The sequence below is a fragment of the Phasianus colchicus genome, chromosome 2 (assembly GCF_987193195.1).
Source record: "Phasianus colchicus chromosome 2, bPhaCol1.hap1.1, whole genome shotgun sequence".
Taxonomy (NCBI): Eukaryota; Metazoa; Chordata; class Aves; order Galliformes; family Phasianidae; genus Phasianus; species Phasianus colchicus.
Window position 1 is genome coordinate 900938 of NC_143437.1, and position 19866 is coordinate 920803.

A 19866-nucleotide genomic window follows, 5' to 3' on the forward strand; every position below is an offset into this window, starting at 1 on the left:
TTTACTTAAGGGCAGTTCTAACTCAAAAGATTTTTAGGAAAAAGCTCCTAGAGCCTCAGGGATATTTCCTGTGAATGGAACACGAAGCAGTCAGTGAGGATCTCATAAAACACAGCATGGCATAAACCCCTGCAAAGTCTTTCTCCTTAGTTTGCAGATAAGTATTCAGTCTTACATTTAAGAAGAGGGGCACTGCATTCTCAAGCCCTACTATTGCCTTCAAAGAAGTCAGACTCAGCTCACATCTCAGGTGAGCAAGTCTTCCTTCATACTGACAGCTACCAGTGAAGTCAGCAAGGTTTGTGTGGGAGAGGCTTAAAAAACAGTTTGGCTTAAATTGTTTGAAGTATAGCAACTTGAAAGCACATGCAAGACTTGCACTAGCACAGGTTGTGCAGAGGCGTGGTCTCCACCTCCACTTCCTCCATCCTGTAACTGTTTTTCTTCCTTAAGCCCTTTCTTACCTCTTCCAAGATACTTCATGGATCCACCACATGTTTTGCACTCAGCACCTCAACCTATGCTCTTCTAACTTCCATCAGTACTCATATACACTATTTACCCTTAAATAAAACTTCCATCGCTCTTTCATCTTCTTCAAATATTACATAATTCCTCCCTCATTGCATACCTAGTCCCTTGAATGTGAAGACTGATTTAGCCACTTCAGTTCTTTAGTTCCTCCTTAATGTTTTCCATCTCACCCAAAACATGAAATTTAGTATCATCCTCGCCTCTCTTTTCTCATCTTAACTATATTGCCATCTCTGGAGGGGACTCCCCTAGCAGCTAAATCAACACCAAAGCCTCATACAGGCTTCAGGGAGGCAGGAATTCACCGTGAAATCACCTACTATCAGTATCCATCAGCTCTGTTATCAATAGTCATCTTTAGAAAAGAAGAAACTATGCCAGGATTGCATAGTCACCTACTGAGTTCAACCTTCCCTTTAGGTTCTGGATGACCTTCCCATATGCAGCATGTCAAGGAATCAAGGGCTCACACCACTCAGTCAACTTCTGTCAAAGTATTGCTGTCAGCATACATACAGACCTTGCCAGATTGTTTTTTCAGCACTTTACCAATTGAACAAGAAATACTTCCTGTATTCCTGATTCAACTCTGGTGCTATAACCCTGAGAAGGGGTCCTTCTTGTTTGCTTCCCCCTTAGGAAGCTGCTCTTCCCCTGAAGACAGAATTTCTCAGCAGTACAATTGCTTTATCTAGTAGAGGCTCTCTTGCATGGGGCCCTGGGCAGTCTGGTCTAGCATTAGGTGGAATGGTTGGTGGCCCTGCGTGTGGCAGGGGGTTGGACATTCATGATCCTTGAGGTCCCTTCCAACCCTGGCAATTCTGTGATTCTGTGATGCTGCTCAACATAGAACTGCCAATACTACCTTTCTCAACTCTCCCTCTTCTCAAGGAATTTTTATGTCTCAATCTAAAACTTCTCATTTTTCAGATTTCACATTTTCTGTACCTATTCTTTTATCTCTGTGATTCCAGATACTCCATCTTTGGCTCCATTTTATCTTTTAAATATTGAACTGTAATAGCATATATCAAGATGGCAAGTACTCATTACCTTTCATTCACATGTGAGTTTCTATTATAATCTCATCTATGAAGATATCCAGACTTCTCCAGACTGAAGGAGATCAAGGAAATATTACCAACCTAAACATCAAATAGGAAACCAGAAACTCTTCTACTTCACCCAACCTGTCTAGCATCTCTTACATTCCTCAGTTCTGCATATGAAAGAAAACAACAGACAAAATCTGTACAGTCCATGTCTTTGTCCCTGCTTTGATCAAAGATTAGTATGAATCCCTTAATTCTGGATTTCCCAACCTAACCATAATGAAGTCATCCAACTAGTCTTCATTGCAGGTGCTCTGGCCGCTCATTTCCCCTTTCTCAGATCCTTTTAAAGTTCCATATCCCCTTCTGAATTCATATACTTTACAGTAGTTTCTTTTGCAGAGCCTAATCACCAAATCATCCGCAGCAAGTCACTTTCTTACTTTGTTCATTTGTATGAAGTGCCTCTTCCCATGTTATATCCCACAACTAAACCAGCCTTCTCAGATTTTGTAAGCAGACAACTTCCTTCAAAACTCTCCCAAAATTCACATTGCAATCAAGATAGTAAAAACAAGGCCAAATCACATAACTAAGAAACCAGAACAAATGTAAATGCAGAAAGAGTTAATAACTAAATGATTCCTAGACAAATTCACTAAGTTCCTCTTTTATTGGCACTCTGCTACATATCACTATGCCTCCTTCTTCACTGGTAAATGGGAACAAAATCTTTAATGACTAGGAGCAAAGAACTCTTTTGCACTGTGTTGCAACTACACTGGCGAGCCAAGGAAAGAATAACAGAATATGCAATGAAAACCATTTTATTTACTACACCAAGGACAACACACAGCTACAGCACAATGTAAATATAGGCACTGGTAACTTATGGATAAAAGTAGTATTACCTGTATAGATGGGAATGTCTTGTTGTTGTCAGTACTGTGTTCTCCTGGAATGCTACCTGCTGATCTTCCTTCACATTTGTATCTGAAACGCATGCCCCTTTGTCTGGGTTGTTCAAATATTTCAATGTAGGGCTCTGAGATACCTTAAAACAAAACAAAATCTCTTTAATTTAGAGCTTAAAAAGAAGCAGAAGGCAGGCTATATTGTTAGGTGCTACACGAAAACTGTAAGGTCTAGACTCTTTGATTGGTATTATTTCTCTTTCACTTGATTTGCCTTCTCAGATGATAAACTTTCTTTAAAACATGATGGGGGTAAGTGTTATTACTAGACAAAATGAAATCTCCATGCATCAATGCCATATTAGCAATTAGCAGAGGACTCCCTCCCCTCTATCTCAATTAGAATTTTAGATTCTTTTAGTTTTAGAGTATGATGAAATAATATCTTACACAACAGAAAACACTGTTTCAAGGGAATGGTTAATATTCTTAATTATAATACAGTTGTCTCCTCAAAGTTCAGGTACCATTACGTTTGCTTGAACACCCTCTGAAAGTGAAGACCTTTTCTCAGAATTGACTGATTTAGTTCCTATTATATTGAAGCAGAAACTACACAAATCAGAAAAGAAAAAACAGTTCTATTGGTTTGAATACCATCACTGCGGGCTGAGAAAATACCTGATGGCTAGTATTGAATTCAACAGCTTGAACTGCCCATATCCCACAGGGCCTGCTATTAATTGCAGTATCTCTCCAGATCACCTACTGAAAATTATTGGGTCTCATGATGTTTTCAGGGAAACTTGAGTTACAGATGAGAATGACGGGCAACAAATCTCTTCAGTGAAAGATTTAGAAAGACATTACCTTAGCAAGAGTATCACTACTTTTACAGCAGTGGGACTTCCAGACAGTAACTATTTAATGTATCTCAGTGAGAACATCAAACAGGATAGTCAATCAAATAGTGACAACAGTGAGATGGCATGTGAAAAACAAACAGCAGAGGATAAGTAAATATTGTAGGGGTTGAATCATCACAGTTCTGGCACGATCAGAAGAACACAGCTTATGGAAACATCTACTGAGCTCTCTGTCATCTTTGTATAATAGCATCCTACTCAGGCAAGGCTTGTGAACATCAGAAACACAACAGGCAATGTGAAAACAGCAATCAGACTTCAACATAAAAAGCAAAATAGTTATTAAATATATTGAAAGCATTAAAAGGGTAAAAGATTCCGTACCTCCTTTCGCCCAAGGTCTAGTCAGCCTAAAGTACTTAGTACATGGATTTGCCAAAGAAGAGCATTACAGTCTTAGCTCCATAATAAAAACCTCGTTTGTTGCACCTACAATAACTTAAGTATATCTGCCAACACAAAACTTGAACTTTACAACTGGAATTTGCTGATTTGTAGAAGACCTATGGTGCTTCAGCAGTTCATACCCAAATTAGAGAAATATTACAAAGTAATTAAGAAAAGTAGAGAATAGAAGGAGAACTATATTTCTGAGATGGTAGCTTGGTCTTATTTGAACACGTTTCAGCTGTAACACACAGACAGCTGTGCAACAGCAGAGCATGAATGCTGCTCTGATGTTAGAACTGTCTCCAGTCTCCAGCAGCATGTGCCTCTTCAAAAGGCACACTTTTTAAAAAGGGCATAAAACATTTTAACTCCAGGCTGCATTTCATGCCAAACATTAAAAGAACAACAGTTTAAGACTCTGTATGTTCTTTCCTAACAATTTATCAAAATGCAGCATCTCAGCTGATCATCTACAACTGATTTTAAATCAGCTTCTTAAAACAAACAAGGAGCTGTCACATCAAGCATGCACAGACACTGCTCAAGGTCCAGTTCCTTACAGGTACGGTCACTTCCCTAGGCATTTTCCAGATCTTTTCTAGTCTTCCCTTTACGTAAGCTTTGTTCCTTTTCTCTTTCTGGAAAATAAGCAATGCCAGTAAAAGCTGGGATGCTGGACAACAGTAACAAAAAAGCCAAGACCTGATGTAAAGCTGGTTTCAGAAAGAGCCAAACTCACACCCCAGCATACAGCTTTTTAACTTCCACACTCACATTTACTTATGTCATACTTTTCAGGACAATCCAGTGCACAAGGCAAAGACAACTTCTGCCAGTAGTGAGGAGTGATGATGGTGTACCAGTCAGCCTCCCATTTCCATCACATAATTGAGGAGGGAAAAGAACCTCACTTCTCCATTCCTACATAACACTGTACCACAAGCATAGACACATATCCATCTACTAAATTAAAAATCTATTTTAGACATTATAATGACAAAATTGTAGCAAAGTACCTACTAATCATCTTACTTTGGAAGTACACATGCTTACATAGCTGCTAACCAGACGCACCATACACCCACGTGTATTATGTGTTTGCCAAAACTAGCTAGAGCCTTTCTGTTAGAAATTACTACAGAACAGAATCACTTCAAGTCTTTAATCCTCTCTGTTTTAACCATCAATTTCCCATCGTGCTCTACTAACGCTTGCTTATGAGGACTTTTTTCTTTGCTATTAAGAGCATTTATTTTAAAACTCCATGCTCAACAATTGTGATGGACTGTGGTTGAAACAAGTGCCATTGAAAGCAAACCCACTGCATAACAGCAGGTGTGTTTGTGGGAAAGCAAATCTCAATGACATGGTAGCCTCCAGAGATTAAACATTAAAATTCATTTCAATCATGGTTCTCACTCTCTCTAAGTATCACATTATCACCTCTGCCACAATGTCACTGTCATTATATTTTGTGCATAGAGGAAATGCATGAGAGTATCAGTGTGAGCCAAAGGTATTATCAGCACTCTGAAGTGAAGTGGAGGTCTCTTCAGCGTTCCCTATTTCTGTAAATGAGCAATGTGCTTGTGAAGTGGTGTGGTTTAACTATTTCACAATCTACATGCACACACAGAGAGCTGTCAGTTCTTACAGGGAAGTAGCTCCTTTCCAGACATTTGTCAAACCACTGTGAGGCATGTCTAAGTGTCCTTCACTAGTTTTCAAAGAAATGCACAGCTATCTCTATTACCTACTTGCTTGTTCCCCCCACACTGAATACTATGATAAACAATTTTAAAGGAAATACAAGAGACCAACTCTCTCAACTACATAAAGAGACTAAGTAAGGCCACTAACAGCACCAAGAATACAGCCAGCTCACACTTGCATTTAAGCATAGAAAGTTGTTAAATCTGTTAGAGTAATACGAAAAGACTCGAAACCTCAGATATCTCCATATGAGATACCTGAGGCTAAGCATGACCATGCCGCCAGGGAGAAACACGGCTGTAACACACTGCCACCAGAAGGACAACAGATCCAGTACGCCCTGTGTTACTCCTTGGTTCAAAGATAAATAAAAAATAATGCTTCTGGAAGGCTACATGATTTGCAATTCTCCTGCACAACCAGGAATAGTAGTACCCTGTGAACATGCTCTCCAGCAATCACCAAGCTTGAAAGCAAAGCAGCTGTGGGTCTTTGTGGACGATGTGGAAGATGTGAAAGTATCACCCGAAACTCTGATGATCTCAGGTGACAGCAGTGAAACACAGAAGCAAGAAGTGATGCCCTTCAGCTTTGATGTCACACCTCCTTACATATTACTGGTGACCTTCTGTCCTCCACAGCAACAGCCATTTCTGAGCAGCAACAGCAGACTGTTTACATGCTCCCACCCTACTTGCACTCTTGGAGGAGCTCAGGAAAAAGAGACAGTGGCAAAAGATTTGTTACACTTTCCTTCAAAACTAATATGACCCAAAGCGCACTCATGATTTTATTTTAGAGCAGTAATCTACTTTGGAACCCATGAAGCACACAGATTTTAACAGGGCAACAAAACTGCTCACAAACTTCCTCTTTACAATCGTATGACCTTACAGAACAGCCAAAAGAAAAAAAAAAAAAAAGACAAAAGCTAGCAAGTACCAGGAAGTTGTGAACTTCCCCTGCTGAAAAAAATCCTTATCTGGTTCCTAATTACACTGAAAATACATTCAAGGTGAGAAAAAAGCACTATTCTTGCTTCAGTTAAGCCTTCTCAAATAGAAAACGTAGAGCAAGCACACACTTGACAGGAGTGAAAGTTTGTACTTCGTTGAAGGCAGCAGAGCACACAGCCCTGGTGCTGAGGGCAAAGAGCCTCCTTCCCCCAAACACCAACTAATGCTAAAACCGGCTTCTTTTAAATCCCCAAAAGAGACAGCCGGGGAGCACCTTCCGAAAGGGTGACAAATGAGTTTTAACTTAGTCTAAAACAAAACAACTAATTATGGTTTTAAATGTAATTACCCAATATAAGATCCCTTATCTGCGTTACTTTGCATTTATGACATCTGCTCCTTACACACCTACATCCTCTCGGCAGCCAGCGCCCATGGGACCGGCACCGTCTGCCCACTGACGGCTCTGCCCCGGACAGAAACCCAAGCACTTATCAAACACCTAGCAGCGCAGATTTAACCTGACACACAGCGGCCTCGGGAGGCATCGCCGCCACCGACCCGAACACGCTTACGCTGTTTCTTCGCTAGCCTCGGCCGGAAGCCTCCTAAACAAGCGCACCGCACGGAGCTCCCAGCAAGGCAGGGCGGCGCGGTGAAAGTACGGAGCCGCCGCTCGGGCCGCCCGCCACCCGCCCGTGCTGCCGGCGGGATGCGCCCGGACGCGGCGGAAGAATCGCGGCCGACCGCTCTCCCGGCAAACGGGGCGGCAGGCGGCCTCAGCGCTTCCCCGCGCCTCGAACGAGGACGCCGGGCGGGAGGAAGGAAGGGCGCCGGCGCCGCGCGGCACGGCGAGAGGTGCGGCCGCTCCCCGCTCCCCGCCGCCGCCCCGCGCTTCCCCCGCCGCCCGCCCCGCTTATCGCCGCCCCGCCGCTCACCCGCCATGCTGACAGCTCCGCGCCGCCGCTCGGGCCCTGCCGCCGCGGACTGCCCTCCGGGCCCGCACCTCACACGAACGAGCGCAGCCCGGCCTCTCCGCCCGCTGGCCGCACTACTCGGGGGGAATTTCCCGGCCTCGCGCGGCCCGCCCCCCGCCCGCCCCCGCAGCGCCTGGGCCTGCGCGGGACGGCGGCTCGGCCCGGGCGCGGTGGAGGAGCGCTGCGAACCGAGGGCCGGGACGGCGGAGCGGCGGTTCCGCACGGCCGCGCTTTTCCTTTCCTTTCTTTTCCTTCCTTCCGTCCGGCCTGGTTTGCTCGATTTCAGACTGTGAGCTGCAGGCTTTCCGGAAGGCCAAACCTGGGTGCTTCCCTAAACGCAGCTTACGGCTCTGCCACGGCGCTGCTGGATAGGGCCAGGCAGAGGCACCTGAGAGCTCCGTGCCTCACAACAGAAGCCCTCTTCATAAGGAAAACGTTGTTATAAGGATGTGCGGTGCATGCTGATGCGGAAGGCAGTATTCCAAGCAATAGAACCACCATCTGTTATGACTAAAACATCAGTGCCCAGTTCTTTCGATGTGTAAGTCTTCAGGCTGCAGAAATGGGCTACCCAGAGCTATTCCTTAGGACTATTTCAGAAACTGGGGAATTAGCAACACGCATCGATGTCTGTGATGCAAGCTCTTGCTTTATGGTTTGTTGTGTTGGTTTTTTTTTTAAGAAAAAGTTAAGGGAGGTGTACTTCTTGTAGCATTCAGAAGACTTCAATTCTACCTATACTCCTCCTCTAAAGTGAAAAGAAGCTTTAATAAAGCAACAGTAAAGCCAATGATAGAATTGCATCACTGTGTCAGATTTATTTGCACCTACCAGTGGAATACAGGATAGATTTGGCTCAGGAAATCCCTGAACAAAGTGACTGGAGAAAGAACAGTGTGAGTAGAAATTTCTTGCCCATTTCCCTCTGTGCAGTAGTAGACACAAGCAGTTGCACAACAAAGAGCATATTTCTGGGACAAAACAAACCCAATGTAGATCTTTTGTCATATACTCATTTTCCTAAGCTAAGGGGAAAGTTGTACAGCAAGAGAGAAGCCTTCTAAGGCAAAAGACCGATACCAAACCGAATAAATGAAAAACCCTATTCAAAATCATGAAAGTATATGGTGCTCTATTCCAGTGACTGCTCTGTACAAAGCTTTACTCTGCCTCAAGCTGAATTTATGGCATGGGAGCATCCCCATGTGAGTGATGCAAACTTGAGAAGTGCAGAATAGTACTAGTAGTCACAGAAACGCAGTCAGCAACTGACACAGAGTTTAAGAACATGTCATAACTTTGGGCATGTGCAGATCTTTGCAAATAGGGCGGAATTCCCCTCCTGTAACATTGCATAACAGAAGCCAGGTGCATCACTTATTTTTGTCAGCTGGCTATTGTGTAGCCAGAGGCAAGATACCAGAATTCTTAAACCAGTTTGATCCAGTGCTTCACTTCCTGTCTTCCAGTTAAAGTGGTTTAAGATCCCATTTTTCTCCACTTATTCAAAGACAAGTCCTTGCTCCTCCTTTTTTGCTTGACATCAGCTGCCACGCTGGCTGTGTTAACACCTAGACTGCTGTAAGAAATTATGTAAGGAATTCAGCTTCCTAATCTGGCAGAGAATCATAGAAGTCTCAAGGTGCATCAGATTCCAACCCCCTTGCCACAGGCAAGGTTGCCAGCCACTACATCAAGTACTAGATCAGATTGCCCAGGGCCCCATCCAGCCTGGCCTTGAACAGGGACAGGGCATTCACATCCTCTCTGGGCAGGCTGTTGAAGTGCCTCAGCACTCAGTTAAAAACTCCCCCCTGACATCTAATCATCTAGATCTCCCTTCCTTTAGTTCAAAACCATTTCCCCTTGTTTTATCACTGTCTACCTGTGTAAGTAGTTGATTACCCCCATGCCTATAAACTCCCTTTAAATATTGGAAGGCTGCAATGAAGTCTCCCTGCAGCCTTTTCCTTCCAGGCTGAACAACCCCAGAATGTCATGGGGCAGCAACAGAAAAGGACAGAGTGGGGAAAACAAAACAAAACAAAACAAAACCCATCCCCAAAACAAATTCCTCAATTCCTACAGCAAAAGAAAACAGAGTGATTGACAGGATACTTGTCAACCCTAAGATGATAGCCCTTTAGTGGTGCTTAGCACAGGCATTGCCCAATCAAGTCTGCTGAAACCTGCTCTGCTATGGAGCAGCAAAGGCAAACTTCAGTCTTTATTTTCTCTTCCCAGCTATCTGACATGTCAAAGATAAGCCCCTTGTCACCAGCCTGGTTAAGTAGGCAAAGCAGGCATTAAGGTATTTATAGAACTAGGCTCTCCTAGTAGTAGTACATACTATGAGTAAAAATCACAAATTAAAAATAGTATATATCTTGACCACTTATGGAACAAAGTTAGGAGTCCTGCTTTCTTGACCACTGCATTTCATGTCTCACGCACTCCCCTGAATAGTAATTTCCAATCTCCCATGCCTTTTGAAAAGTTTTTATTGTTTTAAGTACATGCTGTGTGGTTTTGTTGTTTTTTTACTTGTTTTTATTTTTTTTTCTTTTTTTTTTTTCTAATCTCAAAAGCTTCTTATTTAAAGACAGGTCATTTGGTGGTTAAAGCTTTTGTAGTTATTGCTCATGCTAAGGAGGGCTCCAATGCAGAAGCCATTCCAAGAAAAGTCATGGCTTCCAAATTAATGATAAACTCAAAAGTTGTTCCAGCCATTCTGCTGTCAGAACTCCTGTATTATGCTTTAAATTTGTTTGACATAGAACAATGCTACTGTTCCTCCCCTCAAAACAGGGTGGAGAGAAAGGAAATGCTACAAGGGAAAAGTTGGTCTTGTGGATAAGGCACAAGGCCCTGACTCAGGAGACTGGAATCTGGCTCTTGGCAAGTCAGCCCTTCTGCTCTTAGGCAAGTTGTTTAATTCTGAGCCTCAGCTTCCCCAGCAGAAAACAGAAAATACTTCCTTGCTCTCACACCATCTTATTCATTTATGATGCAATCCCACAAGGAGTGAACTGTTTATTATGGAATCATAGAATCCTTAGAGCTGGAAGGGACTTCTGAAGGCCATCTAGTTCAGTTCCCCTGCAATGCATGGGGACACCACAGCTCCATCAGGTTGCTCAGGGCCTGATCCAGCCTTGCTTGAAAGTCTCCAGGGACAGGCATCAACCACATCACTAGAATAGAATGCCTCACCACCCTCACTGTAAAAGATTTTTTTCTTTATATCTGCCCTAAATCTATCCTCTTTAAGCTTGAAACCATTTCCCCTTGTTCTATCACCACAGATCCTGCTAAAGAGTCTGTCCCCTTCTTTCCTGTTGCTCCCTGTTAGACGCTGACAGGCCGCTCTCAGGTCACCTCACAGCTTCTCTTCTCCATGCTGAACAGCCCCAGCTCTCAGCCGGTCCTCATAGGAGAGGTGTTCCATTCTGTGGATCATTTTTGTAGCCATTCCCTGGACACTCTCCAACAGGCCCACATCTCTCCTGTACTGAGCACTCCACACCTGGACACAGTGCTCCAGGTGAGGTCTCACAGCACAGAGCAGAGGGGCAGATCCCCTCCCTGACCTGCTGGCCGAGCTGCTTTTGATGCAGCCCAGGATACAGTTAGCTCTCTGGGCTGTGAGGGCACAGTGCTGGCTCATGTCCAGCTTCCCATCCACCAGTACCACCAGGTTCTTTTCAGCAGGGCTGTGCTTCATCTTTTCACCCCCCAATTTGTACTGGTAGTGAGGGTTGCCTCGACCCAAGTGCGTGATCTTTCATTTGGATTTGTTGAATCTCATGAGGTTCACCTGGGCCCACTGCTCAGCCTGTCTAGTCTCTGTGAATGGCATCCTATCCCTTTGGTGTGTCATCAGCACACTTGCTGAGGGTTGCACTCAACCGCACTGTCAATCTCACTGATGAAGATATTAAGAGTATCAGGTCCAGCACTGACCCCTTGGGAGGGGCCCAGACATTGAGTCACTGACCACCACTCTCTGGGCTTAGTCCTGCAGCCAGTTCTTCATCCATTGAACAGTCCACCCATCAAAACTCTAATCTTTTTTATATGTGCGCACTGAGCACAATCACACTACACTTCCACGAACACTTCTAGATTGTGGGGGAGTCAGAAAAGTATTGGGTTCACCTGCAGAGGATAACAATGACTCATTCAAAACTTTACTACAAGCCTTTTTTTTCTCTTCAGGGCTTGCAAGAAGTGTAAGCCTTAACATCAGTTTTGGAATATACAAAATATACAAAATATATACAAAATATACAACCAGAATTATAAAAGAAAAATGAATTGTTTCAATATATAGAACAGGTAGATACATCTTTCAATTTGAAGCCTTTTACAACTTATGTTTATATCTCTGGTCCAGTGACTTACGCACTGTATAATTTAAGGATTACACCTAGGAATCACAAAAAGAACACTATTCTTCAGGCTGAACATAAACATATTTTGGGAGCAAATCTATGCATAAAGTCTTCCTATGTACACAAAGCAAATCTAAAAAATCTAAAAATTTGTAAACTGGCCAGCTGTCATCTTATCTGGGCTTGCTCTAGCCCCTTCTACAAATTGCCTAGAGCTGTGTCATCGTGTCATCTCACCACACAGAGTCTTACCCTAAAGAGCTGTGAGTAAGCCACAGCCAGCACCGCTGCTTCTCGCTATTTGAATTGCTAGTCTCAGTGTGTTTTGACTTTATGTGCATATACATCCAATTTACTGATATGCTGCAGTAAAACCATATAAATTTTCTAAAAAGCCAACATTTTAGTTAAACTACAATTCTTATCTGCACTTTCTTTCTTACGAGGCTGAAGCCCTTTGTTTTCATCACACATAGAACAGTGATCAGTTCTGCTGTTTCACCGTGTCTTTCATTTGACAGTTGCTACATGAACTTGTTAATTTTGTTTTTAGGACGCTTGGGGAGAAGTTCTATGCCTCGTGTAACCAAAGTAGTGGCTGGCCTCTCTCCCACAACAACATATTTGATAAATGACAGTTTACCTGCATTGCAGTTCTACTCATGAATGTTAATGTTGCTAAAAATAGAAAATATCCAAATGAAATCCTCAGCTCAAAATATTATTGTGCCTTAGGTGTAGTGTGTGTACAGGACAATGTAAGACTCAAAGCATTTTCAGGTATTTCAGATGTCTGGAAAAACTACTTTCCTCTACATGAATAAAGAATATACATATCAATCTTGTAACTTATTTTTAATTAAAAGAAACAGTAAGATAGGGCAAACAGTAATTCCTCAAGATATCTGTTCCACAATGCATCTTGATAAAAAGGAACTGAACAGATTCTTTGTGCAGTATAAAAAGCACATCCAGACAGTCTGCCAAATGGAAATAAACCAGACATACGAAGAGAAAATTAGGACAAGTCTCTTCTGTCATCTAAACACAGGAACTAAAGAAAGGAGACTGCATACCCCAAGAAAGAGATGAAATAAGTGGCAGTGTTATACAGAAAGTTGGATTAAAAAAAGAGATAACTGCTTAACACACAGGTGTAGAAAAAAATGAGCTATGATACTGGTGCCACTGATGTCCTGGTTCCAGCTCTGATCAACTCCAGTAAGACTCTGGAATACAAGCGAAGCCAGCAGTGCTGAAGGTCAACAACCCCCCCTAAATGATCTGTTTCACAAAGGCTGAAATGTGTAACTGCTAGCCAGTGCCTACCGTTGGCAGTAGACCACAGCAGCATTAGTATTTATCTTCCACAAGCTCCTTTTGGAAAACATGACATGAAAGCATAGAATGACAGTTGTAATAAAAGGATGGACTAGAACTGACACAATGTTGCAGTTAAAGTTTAGATGACAAGAAAATAACTAAAATTAAAAGTGAAGGGATTTTATCCTGTTTGGCAGAGGTAGACTACGAGTTATCACACTGGACCATGTGTAAACTACAAAAATCAAAGATAAACATATCCAAAACAGAGGGGAATAATCTCATAATTTACTCTGAGAGAAGTAACAACCTATTGTTACCGTTTGAAGTTTGAAGTATCTAGAGAGAAACTGCTGTTTGCAAAGCACCATTCACATGATCAAGAGACAATCTGCAAAAAGGAATGAAGTCAGGGATCAGTTATTTTTCATTTCTCCTTACCTGACAGCTTCCTTAAAAAAAAAAATAAAGAGCAGGTGACAGCACAAGACAGAAAAAAAAGAAACAAATAAGGAATCTGTCTGGGGCATTAGAACTGGGTCTCAGGAGAGCCCAGAGTACACTGACTAGTAAAGCAAGAGCACCTCAGCAACACAGTAAAGAGAAGGATAGCTGAATAGAGTCATCATCCCACAAGTGCATGCTATGAGGACCTGGTGCTGCACAGCAGGCTCCCAGAGCTCCTGGAGATGGGCAGAAAGATGCACTATGAGATTGCAGCCAGCAATAATATTCTGAAGTTGCTCCAGGTTCTGCCCACAGCAACAACTCTGCCAAAAGCAACAAGCACTTCTTCCCAGAGTTCCTGTGGGACTAGCAAGACTCTAAAAAAGGCAAAGCGAGTTTAGTGAAAGTTGGCTTTGCTGCTCAGAGCAGCAGCTAGGCTAACCGACCCTACAAAGCACAAGGTAGAACAGGCATCTCAACACAAAGATTTTACTGAGTTTGGAAGAAATGGCAATCTGCATGAAAACTATAATTTTTCAGCAAGGTCTGAGTTTGGCAATGCTCAGCTTGAGGAAAGATGACTTATCGGCCAGATAAAGAGCAGCCTTCCAGAATGCACCAGCCTTTCTGGAGACTGCTCATGAGACTGACAGCTCTGCTATGACTTCCAGCAAAGTACAGGACAACATGAAGCAGTTCTGCTTTGGCACAATGCAGCCAAACCTTGAAACCAGTCAGACATAAAAGACGGACCCAACAACGCAGAGTCTACAAATTACTGAAACCCAGGGCATCTGAAATGGTGAAAAGAATTGCAAACTACTGGCTATGTAGGTGACTGATTCAAGTGTGAATCAAGCTGCAGGATTCCAGTTGGCCAGCAACTGCCACAGGAAGCAATGTTGTGCTTCTCAAAGTTAGAGATGAAAAAGGGAGGAAGGCCAAACTGCTGCCAAAGACTCAGAGGTCTGCAGATTCAGCCAGACGCACAGTGAAAACTTGAAAGGAAGCAGTGAAAAAAGCCAAAGCCTGTCACTCTGGAAGATGCCACTGCTGACCAGAATGACAATTACAGATGTAGTTTTGTTAGTACAGAAAACAACCAAGGTTGCTTTATTGGAACTCTGGAGAAAAATATCTCCCTAATGAGAAATTTTATTTAGAAAGACATTCTACATATGAAAAAGTAGAAGGACAGCCAACACAAGATATTGGCCAATATCCATTCATCCATCCATTGTCCATATCTTTACAAGAAGTATAAACAGTCTGGTGAGAGTGCAAAACAATGGCAACCAAAGTGAGAATTTTGTGGACAAACTGCAGGATGAATTTATGTGAAAGGCAAAAAAAGAAAATCCTACAAATGCTTGACCATATTCCCAGTGTCTCTGCACATGAAGAGCCTTTCATGCACCAATGTAAACAGCAAAAGGTAGGCTCAGCCAAACTATACTTCAACCTCAAGGCTGGCTATCAAACAGCAGAAAAGTAAAGAAAGCTGGAAGACAGATGGCCTGCACACAGACGAAGAGCAGGATTTCCAACCTGAATCTCTGCTGCGGAAGTATGCCAAGTGTGAGAAGCCATCAGGGAAGCACTGGTGTTAAAAAAAACACTGAGGGACTGAGGGAGAGGAGAAGGAGGTCATCCCTGACAGGGGATGAAACCACAGATATCAAAAATATCAAAGATAAAGTCATGGTACCAAGGGAAATGAGGAAGCAAGTGAAGTCTGCTTTAGACTGTGACTCTTCATCTGCCACACCCTACAAGCAGAAGTTGCATCAGGGGCTGCAGCCTCACTGCTGCCCCCCTATTCCATTGCACTGCAGCTGACCACCCCCCATCACAGTCCAGTAACTCAACACTGACAAGAACACTGGGGAGATCCTGCTACAGAGGGCAGCATGCCTGGGCTAATAGAAAGCAGTTCTGTATTGTCTGGAGAACAAAGTCTGAGATGTAAGCTACTGTGAGAATGCAGGTTATTTTCCCCTCACGATGTGCCAGAAGCTGGCTGAGCATAGTGCAACATCTCTAGTATGGGGCTGACATGAACCACAGCACGCAGGACAGAACCAGACCAATCCATGCTGTGGTAGAAAATGATCACTTAGAAATTATTCACATGTTATTATCTTACAGTGACTCACTGCTCACAACCTACTTGGGGAAGACCACTGTGAAGATGACCCATAGCAAGGTGACAGAGATCTTCCTTACATAGTATTTAACAGGCCTGCCTGGTCGAAACATTGAGGATCCTGGTTTGTAGTGGAATTTCTAAGACAGCTCTGTGTGTGATCTGAAAGACAAATCAGGATTTGATGTCTGGGCAAATCTCCCCGGCCCAGGTGAGAAAGATGGAAATGGCTTTACCAATGTCTTTGAATTTTCAGATGGGCCTTTCTTGCCGAGTTACAACATTCAAGTGTGTCCCTCTCAGACACTGCAAAATTGACTCTTGCTCTCAGATGTGATGAAGAGGCTAAAAATGTCATCTCACATCTTCCACTGCAGCTTCCCCAATCTGGAAATCATAGTATCACTGAGGCGGAGTTTTTAAACACACTTCTCTCAGCCAATTGTTCTCTTGTGCTACAGATCTTGAAGCATTTAACCCAGAAAGCAAAGAGCTCTTGGATTTGGTAGAGCTTACAAGTGAACTCCAGGCTTTGCTGGGCTGCTCACTTTATGAACTGCAAGTATACAAGGACTCTCCCTGCATCAACCTTTGTTGACCCAACAGGCCATTTAACATGCAGCAATATATACAGTTACTTCTTTATGTGTATGTATTCAAATTCAGTTGTTTTGTAAAGAAAGGACACTATTAAACATGAAAATATATATCCTTTATATAAGAAATCTGAACTCAAGTTGGACGGATTTCAGATTTTTTAAAGTTTTTAACTCCAGTCAGTTTTTCAGTTTTTACAAAATTGTTATGTTTCTTTAAAGCATACAGGCTTTGGGATAAGTTTGCTATTACTTGGTGATACTGTTTTTTTTTGTTTTGTTTTGTTTTGAATAAAAATTGAAGACAGTTGTGCTGTGGTCTTTTCCAACCTTAATGCTTTGACGATTTTCCTTTGTATTAGCTTCAGCATTACAAGTTGATATAAGTAAGAACTGGGGGAGAGGGAGGAAAGGGGAAGGAGGGGAGTAGATTTGAATAAAGTGCCGACGATTTCTGCTGCATTATGCTCGTCATCACAATATGTTGTTCTGTAAGGACCTCGACACCACTCTCCCACTGGGAACTGCGTTGCGTTTGTCCTATGTTGGTAAAATGAATGCCCCCTACTGTTCATTGGGAAGATTTCCTAGAAGGATGTGCAAACGATCACTTTCTCCCTAAATTTCACTAAATCTGCTTTGAATAGTTTGTTGTTCTTGTGGGTTTCATGCTCCTTCCAGCACAAGATAGTAAAAATGTTTTAGTGAATAAAGCAGAGAACTTCAATCTTTGCAGTATCTCCAGTTCTCATAGTTAGAGAAAGCAGTGAAAGATGGCTAACAGTGCCTTTTCCAAGAGCTACCATCAGAGAAGCCTGCATAAACAATGACCTGCCTAACAAAATAAAGCAAGACCAAAGTTACCACTTGAGTTTATAAAGTATTTCTGTGAATCTACATAATCTTTTGTTTAAAAAGCAAAATCAGACAACAAAGCCAATTCTAAATCTGCTTTGAAAGGTGTAATTTTAAAGATGATTAAAAACCAGCTGGTTTTGTTACCTTTTCTTAACCTCTAAGAGAAGAAATGAATGAGAACCAATTCAGAATCAATACAATTTCAAAGTTTTTGAGAGACTAGAGACTCTTGTTTCACATGGTCAGCTGTGTCTATACAAAATAAGATTTAAACTTACGTAAGCTTTTCTATTTGGCACTCTTTTTCAAAACAATTAGAAGAATAAGGCAGAAAAAGTTCCATTTGGGGAGCTCAGACTTAGCCATAGCCTCAAGATTGGACAGAATTCAGGAGACATTTTTATTTGTTGTAGGCCTGCTATCTGATTTGACAAATAGCTGGAATAAACACAAAATTATTCAAAATGTCTACTTGATCAAACAAAACAGCAATTAGCAACTGTTACTAACTTGTATATTGTTAGTGCTGCTTTGTTTCACTACCTTCACATGTTCTTATATTCTGTTTTTAGTTTTCTAGGGCTCTCAAGCTTTTGGAGATGATTTATTACCTTGACTTTATGGCACAGAGTGATCTAAGACAGGAGCTCTTCATCTGCATGACAACCCCATTAAATGGTAACTATAGTCATCACAGAATTGCTTGTGTTGGAAGGAACCTTAAAGCTGCCCCAGTACTTAATGGTAATATGGGCTGCTTGTCCCCCACTAGATCAAGCTGCCCAGGGCCCCATTCAGCCTGGCCTTGGGCCCCCTCCAGAGATGGGACATCCACAGCTTCTTTGGGCAGTCTGTGCCATTGCCTCACCACCTGCTGACTGAAAAATGTCTCCCCTAATATCTAATCCAAGTCTCCCTTCTTTTTGGTTAAAACAATTCCCCCTTGTTTTATCACTATTAAACTGTGTAAGAAGATGGTTTCCCTACTGTTTATAAGCTCCTTTCAAGTACTGAAAAGCTGCAATGAGGTCTTCCCAGAGCCTTCTCCAGACTGAACAAGCCCAGCTCTCTCAGCCTGTTTTCACAGGAGAGGTGCTCCAGCTAAGTTCTCTTTTGAATATCCTCTGCCCCTCATAAGCCTCTCACTCACAAACTTTTCAGCTTTGCAAAAGATGCTGGCTGTCTTCTAGCCCAGAGCTATCTAATGCAGTGTGTAGCAATGTTTTATGAACAGAAGTTTGGTACCTTTATAAATTCCTGTTCTGGCCGAGTAAGGTGGAGGGGAGCCAGAATTCTGATCTCCTTCTTTGCATATAAAATACTAAAGCAACAGAGACCAATGAATAATTTTATCCAGGGAAAACTAGGAAGAATCACACTCCTAAAGACATAGAGAAGGGGTATGTCAGCTTCCCTTGACTGGATTTGAACAGTTTTAATCAATGACGCATTCTTAGGCTTGTTCACAGAACAAGCTTTGATTACAACAGTAAGTTTAGTAAGTTTTTGGGACATGAAACAATACATTAGCAATACAGTTGAAGTGTCATGAACCCAAACACACTTTTATCTATTTATTTATTTATTTTTACAGGCAAAACTTCCACTTGAGTTGTCTGGAACTTTGTCTAAGTAATAAAAAACATGCAGCCATACAAACTTACTATTCATTTAAGTATCGTAAGAGAGATTTACCCAACAACTTGCTGTAAACTCTCATTCATTCAGAAAGATGTAACATACCAATTCGTATATATAACATTCATAACTATGCCTACCCGAATCAGTAGTTACTACCTTTTCCCCAATAAAGATATGTAGCTTTTGCTGAAACCAACAGTCATCTTAAATATTGAATCTCAAGAGAGATAGCTCTGGGTCTAAAATGCATGACAACAAAATCAAGTCTCATATCAGGGCTATGTGTTGGAGGCAAACCCATGGCAAAACCTAGCTGCTATGCTACTTAGTACTGCAGTACTTAACATGCAGCTTAGGAATTAATATCACCAAGCAGCAATCTCTCCAATTCATTCAGTTCCACGACATTATTTTGTGATGCTTAATGTCTTTGTGACTTCAATGCATGACCTTAAGCAAGTAGTCTCTCATACTAAGTGATACTCTGTGCTAGACAGTTTTCCATAAAAGAAGATAGTACTGTAATGATTTACTCATTGAAAGGCTACATTCATTCTTCATACAGAAACCAGGGTTATATGGTACAACAAACAGCATCAGTGAAAGACATCTCTAGCAGTATCTAGATCAGAATCTCAAAGACCAGGTAAAAAACCATCTACAATTTGGACAATCAGTACTCTGGAATTTTTTCACAACTCTGCTATCAGGAACTACTGGGATTCCTCCTAAACAATCTCATCAACCATATAACTAGCAGCTTGAAAATCAACAATTAGTTATAATCCCTAGAGGTAGTCACAACAGTCTTTCTTAGTGGGATACAGTAATGATGTGGACTGGGAACCCCCATTGCAGGCATAGACAACATGTCTTTAAAGGGTAAGGATCAAACACCACGATTTCACACATTCAGAAAATTTGTCTTCAGTTTCTAGTATTGCCACAAACTTTTGACATCTCAAATTATTAATTTCCGTAGCAGATTCCTCATATTCT

At 42.1% G+C, this 19866-nt stretch overlaps 1 protein-coding gene and 1 pseudogene across 2 annotated transcripts in view; one reads left to right on the top strand and one right to left on the bottom strand.

Moving 5' to 3' along the window:
- The window catches only part of REL (REL proto-oncogene, NF-kB subunit), a 34531-nt gene extending 26981 nt beyond the window's left edge, over positions 1 to 7550 (bottom strand). For both annotated transcript variants that reach the window (XM_031595170.2, XM_031595169.2), the window contains exons 1-2: positions 7424 to 7550; positions 2498 to 2640 (exon numbers count right to left, since the gene is read on the bottom strand). In XM_031595170.2, coding sequence (XP_031451030.1) covers positions 2498 to 2640; positions 7424 to 7430 — 150 coding nt within the window. In that variant the 5' untranslated portion in view covers positions 7431 to 7550. The remainder of the gene's footprint in view (positions 1 to 2497; positions 2641 to 7423) is intronic.
- A 474-nt stretch (positions 7551 to 8024) lies between these two features.
- On the top strand, positions 8025 to 16611 carry LOC116230187 (BCL-6 corepressor-like; annotated as a pseudogene).
- The last annotated feature ends 3255 nt before the right edge of the window (positions 16612 to 19866 follow it).